Source organism: Cetorhinus maximus, chromosome 26, assembly GCF_964194155.1.
Source record: "Cetorhinus maximus chromosome 26, sCetMax3.hap1.1, whole genome shotgun sequence".
Taxonomy (NCBI): Eukaryota; Metazoa; Chordata; class Chondrichthyes; order Lamniformes; family Cetorhinidae; genus Cetorhinus; species Cetorhinus maximus.
The window spans coordinates 10,536,555-10,559,160 of NC_135904.1; the positions used below are offsets into that span (position 1 = coordinate 10,536,555).

General features: G+C 41.9%; 1 protein-coding gene across 5 annotated transcripts in view; it reads left to right on the top strand.

Moving 5' to 3' along the window:
• The window catches only part of kif23 (kinesin family member 23), a 45,415-nt gene that overhangs the window by 11,190 nt on the left and 11,619 nt on the right, over nt 1-22,606 (top strand). For 3 of the 5 annotated variants that reach the window (XM_078530090.1, XM_078530092.1, XM_078530094.1), the window contains exons 2-17: nt 6,123-6,186; nt 6,579-6,707; nt 6,800-6,905; nt 7,368-7,504; nt 8,653-8,768; nt 9,927-10,097; nt 13,033-13,074; nt 15,362-15,474; nt 15,969-16,090; nt 16,922-17,024; nt 17,914-17,993; nt 18,200-18,319; nt 19,242-19,401; nt 20,969-21,130; nt 21,252-21,418; nt 22,102-22,275. In XM_078530090.1, the coding sequence (XP_078386216.1) occupies nt 6,123-6,186; nt 6,579-6,707; nt 6,800-6,905; nt 7,368-7,504; nt 8,653-8,768; nt 9,927-10,097; nt 13,033-13,074; nt 15,362-15,474; nt 15,969-16,090; nt 16,922-17,024; nt 17,914-17,993; nt 18,200-18,319; nt 19,242-19,401; nt 20,969-21,130; nt 21,252-21,418; nt 22,102-22,275 (1,966 nt within the window). The remainder of the gene's footprint in view (nt 1-6,122; nt 6,187-6,578; nt 6,708-6,799; nt 6,906-7,367; nt 7,505-8,652; nt 8,769-9,926; nt 10,098-13,032; nt 13,075-15,361; nt 15,475-15,968; nt 16,091-16,921; nt 17,025-17,913; nt 17,994-18,199; nt 18,320-19,241; nt 19,402-20,968; nt 21,131-21,251; nt 21,419-22,101; nt 22,276-22,606) is intronic. The other 2 variants (XM_078530091.1, XM_078530093.1) reach the window with 1 other exon arrangement.

The window sequence follows — 22,606 nt, forward strand, 5'->3', positions numbered from 1 at the left end:
CAGTCCCTTGCCAAGGCTGGAGGAAATGATGTGCAGAATTGAAGTGAAAGCCCAGGGTACTGACTGGAGTCTGCAGGCAATTGATGGAAGAACCGAGTACCAAGGCTGTAGGAGCTGAAGTGAAGTGGTGCTGAGAGCAATGATTTCAAAGAGAACCGCTCTGTCCTGATAGGTTAACAATGAAGGATTGTTGCTGTCCCAGGCTGCATACTCACTGCAAATGCACTGCACTTGCAGTTACAGCTCTGCTATTGCCTCAACTGATCTGAACTCTCTGAAGATAGCTTCCTCTTTCATCAGCATATCAGAGTCAGATAGTTGGTGGTACCCCTCTTGGGGAACATCACCTGCAGATCACTCTGGTCGCTTTAATGTAGTGGACATATGGTTGAGTTGTGACTAGAATCTTCTTGACAAAACATTCAACATTATAGTTAGAAGCATTCCCTTGCCTTGTTGCATTATGCCCTGTGTGTCAGCTTTCTTTAGGGCCTCTGCAAGTTGTGTTGCTATTCATGATCACAGAAAATGGTTAATCTTCAAGGACTTGGGACATTCTGGAAGAATTTGTGTTTTAAAAGACACTGTCCCTTAAAGGATTAATGCAAGACTCTGCTTTTCCTGGATAAAGCATCCTTTTCCCGGAAAAAGCATCCTTTTCCTGGAAAGGATAATTAAGCAGTTGAAAAGAGCTGTCAACCTCTTGACCTTGGTGAACTGTATGCAAAGGGGGTAACGTGGGTTTTATGGCTGAGAAAAAGCCATGCCTGGAAGACTGCTTTAAAAGTGGGTTTTGGTTTTGCTGCTGCTTTAAGAGAAGGACCAATTGCTTGAGAAGGAAGAAAGCAGCCTTTTGCAGTCCACAGCCGGAAGTGAATGTAAGCTGATCCTGAGATGCTCTACATGCTGGAATAAAGTACCTTCGAGTACTCCATGGGTCTACCTGAAAAGCAGTGTCAGGGTCATTGGTGTCTCAGCACTGACCCGTGAAACAACCGTATAACCTGGGCACCAATTCAAGAACTCCACTGCCTACCCTGTGCCTTTGAACCATTGACTTTTAACCTTTGGCCAAAACCCTCCATTTCTAGTTTTATTTCATTTTTTGTGTGTGAGAAAGACTAGGGCCAGAATTTTATACCTCGCGGGCAGGCGCGCGCCCGACCTGATCGGGCGTAAAACAGCCCAAGATGATGGGCGATCGTCTCGGCGGCGTCCCGCACGCGTGAAACCTTCAGGCTGGCGGGCACGTGTGGGTGTTGGAGCTGTGCCTGCCATCAACTAAAAGGCCATTTAAGACCATTAAAAACCCAATTGATCCAGATTTTATGTTGCCTGTGCGATTTTGTGCTCATCGCATGGGCATGTGAGCAGCCCACATTTTGCAAAACCTCCAAGAGCGGGATAAAAAGGGTCAGCAGTATTGCCATTGATAGTAGTGAGGAAAGAAGTTGCTTATTTGAACTTGACAGCTTCGTCTCTGTTCTGAGCTTAATTCTTAGCATATCTAGGCTTCATTTCAGGACTCATTGGTGTTTCCAAGGCCCCTGGAGGATTTTGACCATGTGGACCCTTCCAGGTATCAGACAGCCTCCTGTGACCCTGGTAATGGGGATTGTGGTCTCCATTGATGGCACCTCCTCTGAGGAGGAAGAAAGGGGCAGAAGGGAGAGGAGACCAGGTGCCCCAATGCAGCTTCCAGGGGAGCGACCTGTGGGAGGAGGGGCACAGGGCCAACAGGCAGTCCAAGGTGGAAGGGGCTGCAGAAGACGTCACTATCCTGCTGCCAGGGTTTACAGGCAGCGATGCAGCTACCTAAGTATGTCTGAGGTGCAATGCCAAAGAAGGCTCCGCCTCTCCAGGGACATTGTGACCTCCATTTGTGAGATGATTGGGCCTGAGATCACCTCCAACTGTGTGGGTGGACACCCCATGCCAGTGGATCCGAAGGTCAGTGGCCCTCAACTTCTGTGCCTCTGGCTCTTTCCAGGGGTTCAGTGGGGGATCTGTGTGGAGTTGTCCACAGTTGCGTCAAGCTAGCTACAGAAGCTCTGTTCAGGCGGGTAATGACATTTATTCATTTCCGTACTGATGACGCCAGCCAGGCTGAGTGAGCCAGAGACTTTGCAGTGATTGCTGGTTTCCCCTGCCTCCTGGATGCCATCAACTGCACACATGTGGCCATCAAGGCACCAGAGGGTCAGCTGGGTGCCTTCGTCAACAGGAATGGATTCCACTTGATGAATGTCCAGATAGTGTGTGACCACAAGACGTAGATTCTGCAAGTCTAGGCACCCTAGCAGCTCCCGTAATGCTTATATCCTTAGACACTCCCGGGTGGCAAGGCTATATAGTACTCCAGCCTGACTGGGTGGATGGTTGTTGGGTGACAAGGGCTATCCATTGAAGAGGTGGCTTATGACGCCTCTCCGCCACCCAAGAACAGGCAGAGCAGCGTTATAATAGGAGTCATGCCTAAACAAGGGCGGTGATAGAGAGGATGATAGGTCTTCTGAAGATGCACTGGACTGTTCAGGGGAGCACTACAATACCCCCACCCCAGAGCGGGTGTCACTGATAGTGGTTGCATGCTGTGCTCTCCACAATCTGGCACTGGCAAGGGGAGACCCACTGGAGGAAGAGGATCTTGCGGCATCTCCACAGGCCAGAAAGGATGAACCAAGTAGTGAATCAGAAGAGGACCACAGTGAGGAGAATGCTGAGGGCATGGAGGCAGACGTCTGTATCCTTCAGGGAGGTAGGGACACCTTGATCCAACACTCCTTCCGCTAGGCTGCCAGAGATCAGCTTCAACCTCATGCTGGGGCTGCTGCCTCCATCCTGGATGTCTAAAATGACCCTTTCATTTGAACCCAAAGTCCACTCTGCCTGTACAAAAAAAGTTTAGAGCCACTCATGTCCAGCGTTACATACTGGCGTACCCTGCATCCAAAGAAAAGCACACTCGGGTCATTCTGACAAAAACAAAATTATGTAATTTTCACACACAAAACAAATTAACATTACCATTTCTGGTGTTAATTTCCACACCAGAAAACATATAAACAAAACATTACAGAACAGAAGATCACCCATGAACAGTCCCTCTTGAGCTCATGGTGTCTTAAACTTATGTTTACAAGTGCTATGTGTTGGTGTCCACCCTCACTGGCAGTGACATTGGAGGCAGCCTGCTGACACTGGTGTCTTGATGACCTTGGCAGTTGTCCTTTGGCTAGTGGAGCCTGTACTAGCCTTGCCTGGGAAGGAGTGGCCAGTGCCTTGGCTGGCATCTCCCCAGTCGCCGCAGCCTCATCAAATGCCACGGTCACTGGCAGAGGGGTGGAGGAGCTGCTGCTGTCGCCCTGAGAGGAGCCTGCAGAGATCACCGGCAAATTGTGCGCCAACATGAGGATTCTCTCTGGGCCTTCCTACTCGCCATTGATGGACGGGCACCTAGCTGGCATACTGGGTGCCCCATCCATCTCTCACACTGGCACTAACCACCTGGGCTCATTGCCTGTGTGAGGGTTTGCAGGTCCAAGCACAACCTGAGGAACCCCTGATTCTGTCCCTGGAGCTGCCTCTTTGAGAGTCACCACTCAATGGAGGAGGCAGTGTGCTCGGCCATGAGGGTCAACGCAGGGCTTATGCTCCGCATGGACTCCACCACAGAGACCATGGCATGCATACCCTCATGGACCTCCACCAGATCCTCCTGCACATCTTGCAGGACATCATCTGCTGCCTAATGGACGACTCCAGAGGCTCACCATCTGCCTTCGACTCAGCATCACCCTGGTTTCCAGCTGCCCTCCGACTGCTGGTGCTCTGGGCACCCTCTGCCTCCACCTGCACCTCGAGCAAGTGTGAAGTTCCCTCAGCGCTGTGCACTGACATTCTAGCTGCTGACCTGACGCCCACTGAGGTGCTGGTGTCTGTGCTGGCGAATGGTTCAGAAAGCAGGTTTGACGGAAGTGCAGCTGAAGCCCGGCGGTCTTCTGGCGCTGGGGGTAGCTCTTTGGGGTCCTGTGAACAAATGCCAGCTGGCAAATCTACGGGAAAACAGTGACGTCATTAGTTTAAGTTATCACACTGTAACTGTGCATACCAAGCACCCTGGTGACACAATGGAGATCTGCACCATGGTGCCATTGCCTTTCAATGATCAATGGGGACTCCAGTTTTGAGGCTCCCATCAATGAAGAGACTACACGAGAATGTTTGCACCATCTGAAACACTCATCTCTGTGCACTGCGCTCTTACCTTCGTCTGGCATCCCAGCCTCTCCATGACTGGCTGAATAAGGTGCATGTTGGCTCTCCAGCTCCAAGGCGTCCTGCTCAAATATGGTCAATATTAGGAGGTTTGGGAGGCCTCCGCCTGTCCGTGACCTCTCAATGTTGTTATGGCCTATCTTCTCCTGAAAGGATAGAGGAGCATTGATTACTCTCTACCTGTAGCGCCATTGCAGCCTGGCCAACCCCACCTGAGCAACACCTTGCAGGGCATGTCCAAGTCGTGGCCCTTGAGTTGTAAGGCACTTGATCCAAGCAGCCAGGGCTCACCCCCTTGACCAGCAATTAGCGTCTTCAGTGCCAACCATCAATGCCCCTGAGCTCTACGGAGCGGTGGGGTGGTGCCGGCCAGCCCTTAACACTTCACCACACTGATCCATGCCAACACGGCACTCACTCCCCGAGCGCAGCAGATAGTTGAACCTTTTGCGTGCTGCACCCATGTGTGCCGCACAAAGTTGTGGCGGCTGACCTCAGCTGCCACCTCCTCCCAAGCTTTTTTATGTCTGGTGTGATGGACTCCTCATTCTATCTCTGGGGATGAGGGTGTCCCTACTGGCAACCACCACGTCCAAGAGAACCGCGAGGCACTCGTCGGAAATCCATGGGGGGAGGGTGGCGAGTGCCCACCCGACCTGTCTTGTGTCTCCAGCCACTAGGCCATAGCTTCATTCTCCAGAATGCAGAATATATGTTTCTTCCCTGGCAGCCTTCAAGGAACTGCCTGTGTAGTTTTTAAACTGCCTGCCAGGTCGCCATTGGACCCAGTGCCCGACAGGCCCCTGCCCGGCCCTTTCTGACCATCGGTACGACACGTTTCATGCTGGGCGGGCCTTAGTTGGCCAGCCAGCATAAAAACACAGTCGAGGGCCTGTTTCCCAAATGGTCCTGGACCCACTGATCTTCGCGTGCCTGCCAAGGGTAAAATTTGGCCTTGTATCTCAAAAGGGTAATTGGTATAACTTCCTATTCCACGTTGGATGCTGATGAGCTTTCCCTTTCTATTTGACAAGACTGGTTTCATAATAAACTAATTTTGTTTATTAAAAGAAGCTTGGTTAAAGTCTTTTTTTATTCTGGGTACCAGTAATGAAGGTAAACAATTGACCATGTTGGTGAGTAAATTTAACTTTTAAACTAAGTTTATGACCTGTGGAGTAGTGGTGCTAGATCAACTGCACAATCCCCCGTCCCGGCCATAAGTGTACACCTCAGTGCAGATGTGGGTGGGCACAATTCTTCTTGTACAGCTTGACCTGTCACTCCCAATTCATCATCCTCTTCCAAATACCTGCAGATAAATATGAGCAAATCCATTGATCCAGTGATATTGCTAATTTAAAATATCAATGTCACAAAGCCTATGAAAAGCCACTGTCAACCAGGGGAAAAAGTGAAGACAAAAGAAACAAATGAAGTGCACTTTAGTGTTCATTCTATGGGCTATATAAATACCATTGAGTGCTAATCCTGAACATCCATTTTACTGGAGCTTAATTTCATTGTGGAAGCTTGAATGTTGGCAATTGGCACCCATCACCAAATTAATTAATTTTATCTTTGAGGGTAGAGTATCTGTAAGCAGCTCTCGTCTTCTAGGAATAGTTTCTGATGTGTGCTGGCATTACTGACCTCCATCCACTATTCATGATTTGTGTTCACTCAAAACCATCCTGATTGAAACTTCAGCTGGTGCTCCTCTAAAGTGAGGGAGGCAAATGCAAATCACATTTAAACTTCTTTGTTCTTGATGTGAAATAATTTGTAAATACCTGATTAACAAAGTCCTAACTTCAATACTGAAATTTTTCTAATACGCACAGGCGGATCCAGACACCCAGAAGGCCAGTAAAGAAACCATCAAATAACCTCAAAGACCCAGTTGGTGTAAGTATCAAAGCTTTTGTTGCAAGATTTGATGGGTCTACTCAGGGAATATTTTAATGTAATTGTTTTTAACTTTTAACCACCTACAGTCTTTTCGGTTAATATGTCCCAATACGTTTTCCAATTTCACACATGTCTCCATTTAAATCGACACATTTTCCATTCGTTGTGACATTTCAAGGACCACTAGTTTGCTGTGATTGAATGACAGTTGTTATTATTACATGGAATTCTGAATTGCTGCAACTTTTGGAGATCGCATTTCACAATTCAGTTTGGTTGTTTTTTTTTAGTCTCTTGACTCTGTTGGACCTGACTTCAGCTTTACAATGTGCTGGATTTTAGAAGTCAGAGGGAAAAGACTGATTCTTACCATTCATGTTGATTGTCAGGTTTATTGTCGAGTCAGACCACTGACCACAGAAGATACAGAATGTTGTGTTGAACATATCAGTAATACCACGATACAGCTTCATCCTCCTGATGGGATTAAAGTCAACAGGAATGGCGAATTCAAAGAGGTAAATTGAAATGTGAAACTGTACTCAACAATTTCTTTTTTTTGTAAAATTGATGTGGCTTGATGCTAAACTTGCTAACTTTGGCTTTTTAGATGCAGTGCTCTTTTAAAGAAGTGTTTGGTGCCTTTACAACCCAGAAGGAACTATTCAATGTTGTTGCACGACCCCTTGTGGAAGATCTGATTCATGGCAAAAATGGTATGTTAAGCCTTAAGTGTGCAATGTAAAACAGTTGGGAGTACTTCTTGTTTCCCAGAAACAAAAAGGCTTTGTTGGTGTAGAAAACAGTTGGTGCGATTTGCCTTTGTAATTCTATCAAAAATCATTCCAGCATTAATATGCCTGATTCAGAACTTTGAACACTTGAAGTTCTGACACTATTGTATGTAACTTGGCACCTAAAATGAACTGCCTGGTACTATGAACCAGATTGCAAGCCTTTAAGATGCAATGAAATGGGTAATTGGTGAGGATATGACTGATACTTTATCTGGTTTCATAACTGTTTACAGCCTTTCTATGTCATGTCAACAAATAGTCAGAGCAGTGAGTTTGATTACTGGCACCAGAATGTGGGGAAATTATCTGTCCAGTGTGCTTCTACTTGGATAAGAGGCAAGAGTATTGCTGTACCTGAAATAGATCTCTGCTATCTGTCAGGTTTGCTGTTTACTTACGGTGTTACTGGAAGTGGGAAAACTCACACAATGACTGGATCTCCTGGAGATGGAGGCCTTCTGCCACGTTGCTTGGACATGATTTTTTGTAGCATTGGACCATTCCAAGCAAAGCGATATGTAAGTATTAAAGTGTTGAGATGATTTGTGACACCATGCTCAGAAAAGTTAAATATAAAAGATGAATGCAAGGACATCTTTCCTTGAAAGACAAGTCATTCCTACTTTAATCTATTTTGCTTAACTGTTTGATTTTTTTGACAATTGGCTGCCTTCAAATTGAAATGTTCTCACGCTTGGGATTGAAATACTGGCCACTTGGTATCAGCACTAAGTCTGCTTTGTTCAAATAGAGAACAGCTAGTTGTAGCATGAAGTTTCCACTGTTTTGATGCAATAGCTTGCTGACCAATCAGCTGCTACATCAGTGTAAATTTTTGCCATTCCAGCCTCGTCTACAGCTTCCATGAGACACCTAGTCACTTTGGCTTACACCCACTAAGAACTGGGAAGAGTTTGCAAAAAAAAAAAGTCATTCCATTTAAACTTGCAATAAAAAAGCACCTAAAAAGAAATTCCTTTCAAGCCAAGTGAATTGGATATGAAGTGCATAAATGGCCGTTGATTTGTTGCTCAGTTAATCATTGCATTTAAGAGGACGTTAGATGAACATTTGTGTGAGGGGGGTGGGGTGGCAAACATAGAGATGGGATCTGAACAGATATACCCGATGTGGAGTTTGATATACATGGAGGCTGAAAGGCCTATACTGCAAATCAGCATTGACAAATCAGTGCTAAGTCTGAACCCAATTGCAGGGGCCAAAGCACTCTGTACTAACCCTTGTGTTCAAGAAATGTTCCAATGTAAATGACCTGGGGAGATTGTTCCTGGCTGTCTGTTCACAAGTGAGCGTATGTATCGTCTTTAGCTTCACGCTGCCATCTGGATCATCTGGCATCCCCCTTCTTGTTAGGCAGTGAGGATCGATGTCTATTGATGTTTTTTGTTCCACCTAGAACCCTGAGTTGCTACACATGCTGTGTCTAATGGTCTTGCCAAGTAGAGGTACAAAGTCTATGGTGATGGTAGGAGAGTTTTTAGGTTCTATTCAGGTGCTATTCTAACTTGAACACGTGTTTTGATGTTAGGACAGCTTGTTGGATCCTCGTACTTCAGATATGATCCCACCAAGGATCTTGTCCCTTTGTAAAAGAATAAAAAGCTATATATCTTTAAATGATTTTTGAATTGTCTGCCACCTGCAGGTTTTCAAGCCAGATGATAAGAATGCAATGGAGGTGCAGGGCGATGTTGATGCTCTGTTGGAGCGTCAGAAAAGAGATGCCCAGATTTCTATAATTCCAAAGATCCTGTCCTCCAGGTAGGTACCTAACAAAGAAGAATCAATAGAGATATGATGAGCTGCTAGGTGTGATTTGTCTGTATGACGATTGGGATTGTTATTATAGCCCTGAGAGCAATTTTGAAAAATTTAAATTCTACTGAGCACTATCTTCTAAGTTACAAAACTTCAAATGTTTATTAATCTAATGTACATGATTTGAATGAAAACTAAATTTATTGGACTGGGAAATGATAAACCTTCGGCCTATCCTCCCCTGGCTTCCCACTCCTGTCTGAAACCATGATTACCACAAACCCCTGCTCTCCTTGACTTATGCTGGGGAACATTCCCTCAGACCAAAATTCCACTCCTACCCAATGGGCACGTACTGATTCCCACTGGGGCCCAGGCAGGAGTCAGCTTTGGAACATTGAAATGAGGCCTGGCAGTTAAAATATCCTGGTTGCACAACAGGAGTGATGTTTCTTGCCCCTCTCATTCCATGCACACACTTCTGCTTTTAGTTTATATCCAGGCTTCAATGTATGCTTAAAGTTCAGACTTTCATTTTTAACAAATGGAAAGTTGGTTTTACTGCCATTGGGGATGTAGGAACGGGAAGGAATCAATCTGAATACTTAACCTTCACATTGTGACAACGTGATTCACATACGTTATATAGAATTCTGCTTTTGTATTCCAATATTTGATTCAATAGAAATTTGTTGCTTTGCCTCAACCATTTTTAGTGATTTTTAAATTGAAAGTCTAAATACCCCAGCTCCCTAATGCAATAGAAATATCCCAGATTTGATACCTTTTCTACTGAGTTAGCTATTTCAGTTGGGACAGCATTAGGGTTACCATTAGTATCACTGCGGTCGAGCGCTTGCTGTAATGTAGACATCTGGCGAAGGTCAGATCAGGTTTAATTGTAAATGCACATTTTGGTTCTTCGAGTGATGTCCACTTTGGTGCATTTGGACAGAATCCACAACACCAGCAATGTTCCTGAATTCCATTTACTCTGCAGATTTTATTTAAGGCACTCTAATTTTTGAAAGAACACGTAAATCTTGCATGAATGTTTAATAAAGCCAAGGACCATTTTTAAAGGTTGTGATGTCCTTTCTAATGATCCCAGTAGCTGTATCAAGTATGTAGTAAATTTGTTGGAACAATTCATTTTCACAGGCACAGAATGGATCCAGAGTTTGCAGATATGATCACTGTCCCTGAGCACTGCAAAGCTGAGGGAGTCGATGAGGACAGCGTTTATAGTCTATTTGTTTCTTATATTGAAATCTACAACAATTATCTTTATGATCTTCTTGAAGAAATGCCACCAGATCCTATTAAACCAAAGTAGGCTGCTTTCAGATTTTTATAAATGCTGTTGTGTTGGTGTTTCACTTCTGTGTCTGGCTGCATGCTTGCTGAATCTGTGGTGTATTTAATAAAATCGAGTGATATGCTATCAGATTAACATAGTGGTGGAGGGGCTGACTGGAACTAGCTAATTCTCCAAAGAAAGGAAAGGAAGGGTGTGTTTCATCCTAGGTTGTTAACTGTTTCCTAGCATCAGATTTTAGAAGTGCTGCCAACAGGGGTGAGAAGCAATCTGCTTGCCCTGCAGGGTGCGAGCACTACAGAAAGATCCAAGAAATGATGGAAGATGCGTAATTTTTTTTTCCTAATCCAATATTGAAATGTAAGTGAGAATCCCTAACCCAAGTTGCTGCCATAAATCTGGAATGGCACACAAATTAAATTAATATCAGAATTTAATTTCAAAATGTTTGATGCCTGAGGCTTGATGTGATTTTTGACCAGCTAGCCATTTAGTGACCAGAGTGTCAATGAAGGACAATGGGCAGAGACTGGAGGCACCCCCCAGCACTAAAAGGTCAGCAGCCCAGCTGTCATTGGTGGGAGCTGCCAATGTAGATAGGAGAGACACTCAGACTTTTGAACCAGTAAAAATAAAACTAGCCTCAGCTGCCAGACTGTTATTGTGGGGGAAACCCTCCAGTAGGAGACCTGCAGCCTTGGCTGTGTCCATCCCCTCTCAGGTTGCAGTGGGGGTGGGGAGTTGTGGTTGGTTTTCTCCACCTCCAAGTCTTGACACCAGGAAGCTGTCTCTCTCTCCTTTGGCCGGGATTCCACATCAGTAGGCATGCTAACAGCTGTCCAGAAAATTCCAGTCAGTATCTGCACCATGCCTTTTTTTTATATAGGTTCTTTTAGGGGCTTTAATTGGCTACCAACCACTTGCAAGCAGGTAATTGTCAACCCCTAACCATTCATTTCTAAAATTGCCCAGGGTTGGGAATGTGCTGTTAGCAAGTCTGCACCAGGAAATTGTAGGCCAATTCTCCTCTAGTCCCACCTATACATGCGTTTAAAAATTCAACTCAGTGTGTTACCTTCTACTGATTTGAAGATTATAGTGTGATTTTGGTTTGTTAAAATAGGACAACTACATTGGACCTTTGAAAGAATTAGATTGTTGATATAATGTACAGTATTTCTACAGACTTTTGTTTTCAATCTGCTTAGAACAAAGAAAACATACAAATTCCTTTGTGATTTGGTACCTGTATGATCAAACACAAGACTTGCAGCTAACGTTTAAATATTTGGCATTGGTTTCTCGGCTTATTGTGTAGAGTACAATTGCATTGATCTGTTCTTGCAAATTTCACTTGTGTGTTTTCACACGTATGTTGGCTTGCCTTAAAATGGGTTTAACATTTGCATTTGAATTTTGCGCAAAGGGAGTTGGGATGAGCATGTTGTTTGCATGGGGGACAGTGGGAAATATTTGGTATAATCTATTAGGAAATGCAAAATAAGGTACTGTACTTATTCTTTGACCTCTTCACAAATCCAAGGATGCCGAATTTAAATACACCATTTGCTTCCCAAATTTTTTTATATTCATTTATGGGATGTGGACGGCTCTGGCTAGGCCAGCATTTATGGCCCATCCCTAATTGTCCTTGTCCAGAAGGCATTTAAGAGTCAACCATATTGATATGGGCCTGGAGTCACATGTGAGCCAGACCAGGTAGGATGGTAGATTTCCTTTCATGGATGCCTTAAGATGGGTTTTTACGACAATCGGCAATGGTTTTGTGGTCATCATCAGACTGTTAATCCCAGATTTCTATTGAATTCAGATTTCGCCATCTGCTGTGGTGTGATTCAAACCCAGATCCCCAGAGCATTACCCTGGGTCTCTGGAATACTAGTTCAGTGAAAAACCACTCTGTCACTGCCTCCCCAAGTGACTCGAGCCTTGAGTTATCTTGTTTGTACTATTAGCTGATGTGAAGTGTAATAATTAGGCAAATAATTTAGTTGCAATAATATGCATTGGGAAGCAGGCAAATCCATTCATGGTTCCAGGTCACTATCCTGCGGTGGTGCCCAAGATGTATATGTGGATGTAGGTTCAACTTGAACTGCACTGCACATAGAGATTAGTGACAAGTACTATTTTATATTTTGAATAAAATCCTGAATCTTTTTCTTTTAATAGTTATGTCAGTAACTTTGGCACAATGTCTTATGACATGCCTGCTTCCAAAAAAATATATAATGCTAGTTCTACTGAAGATCTTGTTGAAGTAATAATGTATACCTGTCCCTGTTGGAGCTAATTGAATTCCTTTAGACACACACATTTTAAGTTGATTTACTGATTTTCCAGAATCTTTTTGAAAATGGCTGAATATTTCCCACTCTTAACACCCTCCACCCCCATCCAAAAAAGATCCTTTATGTAATTGTGTCTACACGACAAAAAGAGAAATGATGGGCCCATTGGGTACATTGAAAGCAGTTATGCTGTTCTTGGTCATTCCCCCCCATTCCCTTACTCTGTCCCTCACCACCACCAAACTGGCACCTTGTGTATTTGTATTCATCTGATGGGATCCATGAGCACTCAGTCAATTTTGGACATGCCTTAAATTGCATTTTATTGGTTAGGCTATGCAGATTTCAGAACACCGCGAAATAGTTTGGAACATCCCACATGCAATCCATTCAACTGCCATTAAATACAATATCTGACTTTTCCAGGTCAATGTTGTAACCTCCCAAAGCCTTTTTTTCTTGCTCCCAACGTAACAAACTTCAGTTTTAAGTCTTGAACACATACTGTAAATTGCTCACTGTTCATTTATTTCCTCCTTCATACATTTTATTCAAACCTCCTTCAAACATTTTATTAAACATAACCTAATGAGCTTTATATTGGATTTTTATAACTGTTGCCATGTTTCTTTATTAGGTGGAACAGTAACAGCACTCCTGTGCGGAACGTTGAGTTCATGTACGTCTCTGTAATGTACAAGCTATCAGAGATAATCATTGTAACTGGTAGAGTAGTTGGGTAAAATTTAGCTGGTTGATGTTTTGTTCTAGCTAATGTTGTCCTTTTTCAGCTAATCGACCCATCCTGTCAACCTATCCTCATGGCTTTCTAGCTATTCCGAACAGTAGTGGTCCCATGCATGTATAGAAGCTTTCACTCCTTGCACTTATGCTTACCCTGTAACACAAAACAACATGATGCTAGCACGACAAATGCTTGAAATTTAACTTGCTTTTTTGGTAAAAGTATACATTTCAGTGGTAAACATTTTCTGTGATTTAAATCTGGGCAAATATATCTAATTATGACAATACAGGTGTAGATTTGTGCTCTCTTTCCCTTCTGCCCCAGTAATGCATTCTGTTTATAGCAAATAGACTGTTTGCATCATTTAGATGGAACTTTGTAGTTGCCAAATACTCAACCTGCATCCTCTTAGGCAGTAGATGAGCTGATTTTTGTCATCTGTACGTCAATGGCATTCATGTGAACATTCTCTAGCTGTTCTGTGGGGGGTGCTTGCATTTATATAGCGCTTTTTGCAACCACTGACGTCTCAAAGTGAAGTACTTTTTTGAAGAGTAGTTGCTGCTGTAATGTAGGCAACATGGCAGTCAATATGTGCTCAGTAAGCTCCCACAAAGAGCAATATGATAATGACCAGATAATCTGATCTGTAATGTTGATTTGAGATAAATATTGGCGAAGATGATTTGGACAACTGAGTAAGATTTGCCAACAAAGAAAACTGATAAATTCTCTCCCTTACTTATTCATCAGGCAGTTTAGCCCTCTATTTACATAATCAGAAAGCTTGCGTTGATAGTGTGCTTTTCATGGCCTCAATGATCCAAAAGTGCCTCCAGCCATTGCAGTAAGTGTAATCACTTGTAAAGTAGGGAAATGTGACAGCTAATTTGCATACAGCAAGATCTCGAACAGCAATGAGATACACCACTAGATGATCTGTTTGTGATGCTGGTTATGGGATAAATATTGGCCAGAGCATAAAGAGAGAAACATTTAAAATTGTGTTTGGTCAAAGTTTTTAGGATCATATGTTGTGATTTTGGAAAAGTCCAGCATTCTGGTTTACATCTTGTTTTTGACTTTTTTTTTTACTTTTACTTGTAATCCTCAGATACATTTGCAGTATGACTGAACATTTTTTTTCAAAAGAACCTACTGCATGTAGTTTCTCTACAGTGTTTTTTTTTAAATGCTGCTTTTTAAACTTGTTTACAATGAGCTACATTCAAGATCAGTCATTAGAGAGTTACTTGCTGGGTGGACAGTTTCCTTGCTTAGAAAATGTGGCTTTGGTTTTAAAGCCCCTGTTTTCAATGATTCTACAACAAATTCCAAATTCTATATGTTGGAATTATTAGGCAATTTCTGCTTGTAAACTCAGTTCCTGGTTGGGCAGGGCCAATCTTAATTAGAAAATGGGGTAGTGAATACAGCAACATTTCCTGGGTAAGTTGCACGCACAAATTCTACAGATGTTTGCAATTCTGCTTTGCTGCTTAAGATAACTCCTGGTCTTGCTCCTCATGAGCCAGGATCACTTCTCTAGATTTAACAAGCAAAATGGTGCTGTGTTGAAATCTGTTTAAATTCTATGCCTGCATGTATTCACAATGATCTGAAACTTGTTATGGCAACCCACTTAATGCTGACTTCCTTGGAAGACCCCTGCTTAAAAAGAACTGCCATAGACAATTTATAGTTCATCATAAAATTTCAGTTATTTAATAGATGGATAATTTGCAACTTGAGATTCAGCAAAATTAAACTGTGATTAAAAGTTTTGAGCTTACCAGTTGGGTAGAAGAACAAAAATTAAATTCTTAAGGAATGCACTGATTTAAAAGGCTGTACTTTCCTGTCAAGTGAACTGTACCCCATAGGTAAACTTTAAATAGTGCATGTATTCAGATATGTTTTCACAAATTTGCTGTATGTCTGTCATTTATGTCAGTGAAGCTAATAACTTATGGTAGGTCTTTGGACTGTTTGTTCAGTCTCTTAACTGCTGCTCAACATGTGCATGTGAATTTTTTTGGGACAAATTTTGATGTAATTCTAGCTAATGTCCTAACTGTTGAAAGAATGAGCTACTTAGATGCTTCTCTTCAGTTCTAGCTGAATAATACATTTCTGGGATATGAGGTATAATGGCACTGTCAGGGTTTTTTTTCTTTAATATCAGTTTGAGACTTAAACAGTCAATGCTTGCTTTTAGACCTCCACAATCTAAAATTCTTCGAGAAGATTCTAACCATAACATGTATGTGGCTGGTTGCACTGAGGTGGAGGTGAAGTCAACGGAAGAAGCCTTTGAAGTCTTTTGGAAAGGTGAGTTGCACTTGATTGTGTTTGTTTTTCATCTGCAACTTTAGTTAGTACTTTGCATCCTCCATCAGTTTAGAGTGGAACGGCACCATATCCAAATATAATCCAGCGTTGTGTGTAAGATGGTTCTTATTCGAACACAAAGACATATTTAGGAGCAACATAACACTACTGCTTAATATGTGCATATGACTGTTTGAGACTGGGTGAAGATAGATCATCTTGAAAGTAAATGCATTAAATTAAATTTCCAAGCATTTGACAATTTTGTGGATATCCCCAGGAGCTCAACTATATTGACAAAACATTAGCATATGGTCTTCAATTACAAATGTAAGGGACCTGGGAATGCAAAAAACCAGGCTATCGATACCAATTTATAGATAACTCGGTATATGACCCCAGTTATTGATTGTACAGAAATCCATTTCTCTGCCAAGCTCCTTACCCACCTTGCTATCTATAAACCAGGTTCTGGGCATTCTTTTTCTTTGCAGGCCAGAAGAAGCGACGTATTGCTAACACCACATTAAATCGAGAATCGAGCCGCTCACATAGTGTTTTTATTATCAAGCTGGCTCAGGCTCCATTAGATGCTGATGGGGACAATGTCCTTCAGGTAAATGACCATGGAAGATGTTTAATTTCCTGTTATTGTGAGTTGGTGATATTAACATTGCAAATAACCTGATTATTGGGAAACAATGCATTATAGCTGTATGCCAGCTCCTGAGTTACACATGTTTTTTTTTGTCATTTAAGAATGTGTTTTTATTTTCTTTGGTCCTCTGATAACCTGGGAATGTTTCCACCCTATTGGATTGGAGCCCATTGCCCATCTATTTGGACAGAGCTTTGGGTTTAGTCTTGTACCTCTACCACTTTTATTCTCTGCATCCTTTTCCTTATCACCTCTCTCTGAAGTGTCTTGAGATGTTCTCTCTGCTGCATAAATTTCTTCCTTTGCTGAAACCTGTGAAAGTACTGTTCAGGTGCACCAATCACTCGTAGTTAGTCAGTGCCATCCTTGTCCATTGATTCCACTCTGGGGACATGAGTACTGTTGTATTCAAGAGTAAATATTCCAGAACAGCTAAGACTGACTGCACAAAGGTGTATTGAAAGTCCACCGGCCTTTTCACGACTAAGGGTATGTTTGTGCTGTTGTTGACTTAAATTGTATTGTAATGCAATGTGTTCTTTTTTTTGCAAGTGGTTTAGTGAGTTTTTTTTTCCCCTCCTGGAATCCATCAACTGTTTTAAAATAGGAAACCAGAGAACCTTCTGGAAAATCCCAGGAGAGATTTAACATGCTGTCAGCTCCCTCAGTTTTATTGTGATGGATAAATCATGCATATAGTTTAAGTCAATATTTTGATTTTTTTTTTAAACAATTTTGTGTGTGCGTGTAAAAGTTGATGAAGTCACTCAAGTATTCCTTTTATCTCAGGCCAAGGATCAGACAATAGTGAGCCAACTGTCCCTGGTGGACTTGGCAGGAAGCGAGAGAACTAACAGGACAAAAGCTGAAGGTAGCAGGTTGCGAGAGGCAGGTAAGGATTTTAACAAAGCAAGATCTTGTTCGTGAATATATTTGTGCGCATATATCCCTTGGCTTTGTTACTTCTGTGTTGTGCACCTGTTTTGAACACTGCTGAGATTAGTTGTAAGATTTTTCTACAAAAGTGTTATTGCCTGAAGTTGAGGCTAGGTAAGGAGTTTTCAATTTGTTCCTGAGTGGGGAAAGTCTCCTTCCCCTCGCTGCCCGGTGCGCGCCCTCCCCCCCTCAAGTGATTTTAACTGTCCATGCTGTGAGCAAAGATATTCGTGTAGCAGCATTGTGTGACATTAAGATGTGTTGAGGCAGAACTTCAGAGGCTTTGCTTTTAAAGACACTCCAGGATTTTCTGCTGGCTTTCTGGATTGCTTTGGCCTACAAAGATCTGAGCTCTTGATGTTGAAATTTTTTCAAGCTGTGCTTCTCTTGGGCAGTTTTTTTTTTAGGTTTTGAGCTCATTTGCAAAAGTTACAAAGGCAGACCAGAACTATTCTTTACATAGTAGGTCATAAAACAAGTTATGCTTTTATGTCTATCTTTACCACCTTGCTGCACACAACTTTTCAGCACAAACTAATTTCCAGTAGAATCTGGCTGTGGATGAAGTCAATGTGAAAACAAAAATAAATTTGGTTATTTTTCCTGAGATGAAAAGGATTTTTTTTTTAACTTGGTATTTATTTGTGTATTTTGAAAGTTTGTCCAGCTGTGCCACAGGGTCTGTTTGACTTCCAACAATGTCTCGCACAAACTTCTGCTTGTTGAAGTGGTTAGATTTTCACCAGAAATGGCCATATTTGAAAAATCATTCATAGTAATGAGTACAAACATTGTTTATGGCCATTAAGATCAATACAAATAAAATAACTTTCTCTCTCATGCAGGTAACATTAATCAATCGTTGATGACATTAAGAACATGTATTGAAGTGCTAAGAGAAAACCAAATGTATGGGACAAATAAGGTAATGCTTGTCTGTTTGAATTTCAAAAGTAACTGGGTTGTAAGCAAGCAAAAATACTGTTACACACTGAGATACAATGCTTTGAGACTAAAATTTCAAAGCTATATTCTTGGTCCTCTTCTGCACAGATTGATTTTGTAAAGGGTATTGATAAATAATTTTAACATAAGGTGAGACCAGATGACATGTTGGATTTTTTTTTTCAGATGGTTCCATACAGAGATTCAAAGCTTACTCACCTTTTTAAAAACTATTTTGATGGTGAGGGGAAGGTTCGGATGATTGTGTGCATCAATCCCAACGCAGATGACTATGAGGAAACCCTGGTGAGTGCTGTAGAAAGAATGGAGTAGATTCTCCTAACATTCAAGTCAGAACATCTTCAGTCTTTTGGCAACACGAAAGTGATCTGTTATGCTTTAATGAATATCTGTCTCATAATGCTGAATGTAGTGCTCCTGTGCTATATCCAGCTTCTTTACACTTTCCTTTAAAACATGTTTTTTTACTTTTGAGAAGCTATGAGGAGTTTTCGTTTCATGGGTCTGGATCTTCCGGTCGGGGGCATTGTTGAGTGCATTACAGCTGCCCATGAAGATTTTACCGATTGCTGATTTCTTCTGGGATCTTCTGATACCAGCTGACCCAGAAATGGGCAGCACGGTATCTCCTGTCTAAGTCCAGCGAGCGAGCAGAGTTGGGGGAAGGAGAGGACTCTCCCACTTTTTACACTGCTAGCTGTCAAATTCAGGTTAAAGTTTTTTTAAAGGTGTAAGTCTGTTCATTAATGTGTGCATTAGTGAAATGATGTGGAGGGTAGTGGAGTTGGGGGATGGAGGCAGGTTGGAGTTATTAAGGGATTAGTCAAGCCGGGGGTTAGGGGGTGTGGTGGTTTCCCCAGTTTTTAGACAGTTTAAAGCTTTTCCAGGGTAAGTATACAGGCGAGCCCCACGTTGTAGTCCAAGTCTCCGTCCCAATCTCAGCCTCAGAGACATTAGCAGAGGGTCCCAGGCAGCAGGGGATCAACCCATCAGAAGTTGAAACTTTTCAGGCATTTACCATATGTATCCACACATCAGGACTTCCACGGAGTCTCCAATCCAGAGACAGGAAAAATTGGACCATGGTTTCTTTTAAAACAAAGTTGGTATTTTTTTCCAACATTTTCTGTAGATCAAAATTGTAAATGACATTTTGAATTCACACACTTTAAACATTCTAATTTGAACTGTTTTACATACACTGCAGCTGGTTATGAGGTTTGCTGAAATGACTCAAGAAGTAGAGGTAGCCAGACCTGTCGATAAACCGATCTGTGGCCTCACTCCAGGCCGTAGATACAGGAATCAGGCTTTCAAGGAAGAATTGACAAGGAAACTAGAACTACGAGGAGGCCCCATTAATGGAGGTATTGTATTGTGTAATGAGATAAAAGATTGCTGCTCTGTAATTTGGGCTTTTTTTGTATAGGCCATACAAAATACTTGCTTCAACCCTTTTCAAACAACTTCCAGTGCACATCAAACTTCCTTTTAAAAAAAGGATGTGACAGTGATTCCTATTTAAAATGGACACTATCCTGTTTAATTAATTCTCCAAAATTTAAAATAGTCATTATGTAGTATCATCAATTCCAGGATGACTCAATCCCACTCCTGTTCCTCCTGAGCAGTTGTCATGTATGTACATTTGATGCTTCAGATAAAAGTTGGTCTGTTTTTAGAGTCCCCCATTTCTTGTTTTTGTTGGAATTGGCATATTTCATTAGAGAAGCAGTAAAACATTAAAGGAAAAAAGACTTGTGTTCACACAGCACCAGGACATCCCAAAGCACATTACACCCAATATAGATGCTGTTGTAGAAACATGGCAGCCAATATAGGCTCAGCAAGCTCTCTCAAGCAGCCATGTGATGATAACCACCTTTTGTGATGTTGATTAAGGGATAATTATTGGCCCAGGGCTGTGGTGCCATGGGATCTCTTACGTCTGCCTAAGAAGGCGGATGGGGTGTCAATTTCATGTCTTTTTTAAAGGTGGTGCCTCCAGCAGTTCAGCACACCCTCTGTACAGTACTGGAGTTGTGCTCAAGCCTGTGGAGTGGGATTTGTACCCATGATCTTCTGACTCTGCAGAGTGCTGCCAACTGAGCAATGGCTGACACCCATTGAAAGTTAAATTTTACACATTGCTTGATCAGATTTCTTAGTGTATTTAACTTTAGAATTAATAGAATTTCACTCTTCCTAAATGAGCCTTTTTTTTCTCTTTTGCTTCCATGGAGCTTTTTTTTGAGTTTAAAAACTGGCTTGGTCACAATTAATCTTTGTTGCATGTTATACTGTTTGCTTATTAAACATCCAGGGTGTGCACATTTGTCCAGCAACCTGAAGAAAAATTATTTAAGCCTTTTTATATAAATTTTCTTTACCTAAAGATGCATGCTTAATTCACATTTTCTATCTATGGATGCCAATGATTATTGGAATGCCAAAGGTTTTGCACTGGGGCAGGAATATTTATTCTTTCGTCGGTTTGAAAAGCCAGCATTTGTTGCCCATCCCTAATTACCTCTTGAATTGAGTAGCTTGCTTGGTCATATCAGAGGGCAATTAAGAATCAACCACATTGCTCTGGGTATAGAGTCACCAGGTAAGAAGGGGCAGACTTCCTTCCCTAAATGACATTAGTGAACCATATAGGTAGTTGTCATGGTCACCAATTCCAAATTTTATTAATTGAATTTAAATTTCACCAGCTGCCATGGTGGGGTTTGAACCCATGTCCCCAGAGCATTAGCCTGGGTCTCTGGATTACTAGTCCAGTGACATTACCATCTTTCCCTACTTTTCAAATATTAAAACAAGACTTTAGCAAAGTCAGACCAATGAGGGAGAGCAGAAGGGCTTTTTGAGTACAGAATAGTGTTTATTTTACAATCCCAATTGAGCTCTTTTGTTTGCCTGCCATTTCAGAAGACCCATCCATTGCAGAAGCTCTTCTGCAAGGTTTTGTACCATTGCCTTCAGTTGAGATAACGGATGCCAATGATGAACAAACTTTGCCACATCTAATAGAGTGTTTGGAACAACGGAATAAAATACGCCACCTGGCAACTGAGGAGATGAAGAAAACTGGTACGTAATGGGCAAGTGCAACAAGTTTCTTTTTGCCCAGTAGTGTGTCATTCTCTTAATGCTGCCTCCGTTTTGAGTTTGGGAGAAAACTATATCATTTCTTTGCTTTAATGTTGATCAGTAAACACTATCAGAGGGATGCTTCATGATTGGGACAGTAAGTTCACAGCAAAGGAGAACTACATACAGGATCAACAAGAAAAACTGCTGGAAAAGAACCGGTTTATAAATGGGCAGAAAACTGAGACTGAACGGCTGGAGAAGAAAATCAAAACCTTGGAATATAAGGTAATTCTTTTGTGCTTTTTTTCCCTGAATAATAATGTGAGCAAGTGTGCATGGCTTCTAGCTAGAAATGTATGTATACATTGTTTTTAGTTGATGTTCAGGTTCTCAACACTAGTTAACATGAGGAGTAAAGATCCTGCTATTCAATGAGTCTTAATTAACTTCTGACCACCCCCTTCTATAGCAGTGCGGCTTTGTTTTGCTCTGTAGCCATTTGAGTAAGTTGAGCAACTTCTTCCATCTACAGTCAGAATTAAAATTGTTGCAGTTTTGTACAATTAGCACTCTCAAGTTGATTTTTCTCCTGACGTTGTTAGACCTCTGAAGTGGTGGGTGTGAGCATGCAACGGGAAAGAAAAGGGTCAAAGCGCCTATTCTAGTAACACCCTTTTCTGGGCTAGGATAGCTTTACTTTGTCTCTCTGGGTAGTGAGAGAACAGTGGTAAATCTCAACGCTGCTATTCCACAGTCAGGGAAGCTGACTGGAAGTTTGAATTTGGGCCATCAGCTCAGCCAAATAGTGCGGGTTGTGATTGGTGGGAAGCAACAGCCTCCATGTTGTGTTACAAGCATTGGTGATCTAATGGATCTGCAGCAAAATCAACTACTGGGCCAACCCTAGCACAAACATCAAGCTTTTGAATGTGAAAATTTTGGAGCCAATTTTAATTTTCTGCTCCTAGATTGAGATATTGCAAAAAACAGCAAATATCTACGAAGAGGACAAGCGGACCTTGCAACAAGAGTTGGACGAGAGAGACCAAAAGCTGCACCGAGAACAGTCGGACAAACGACGCTTAGAGCAGAGAATGCAAGGAGTGATGACTGATACAAAGATGAAATGGGAGAAAGAATGCGTGAGTAATTCTAGGTTCTGAATGCTGTGACCTGCACAGGGTTACAGCTTAATTTTCCTGAGTCTCCAGTTCAGTAAAGTTCTTTAATGTGAATGTTTAGATACTTCGCAAATACTGATAGTTAATGGAATATCTTAATGTCCCATTTGTATGTATAAAATATTCCCCTATTCCAACAATAAGTAAAATATGTGCCATTTTGGGAGTTTTGCCATGTTTGTCAATCACAGCAGCTCTAACTAATAAACTATTTACATGGCAAGCTCTTTTTTTTAGTTTCTGAACATCCATATTTTCATTAAGATGCTAGAGGGGATCATTTTTTTTTCTT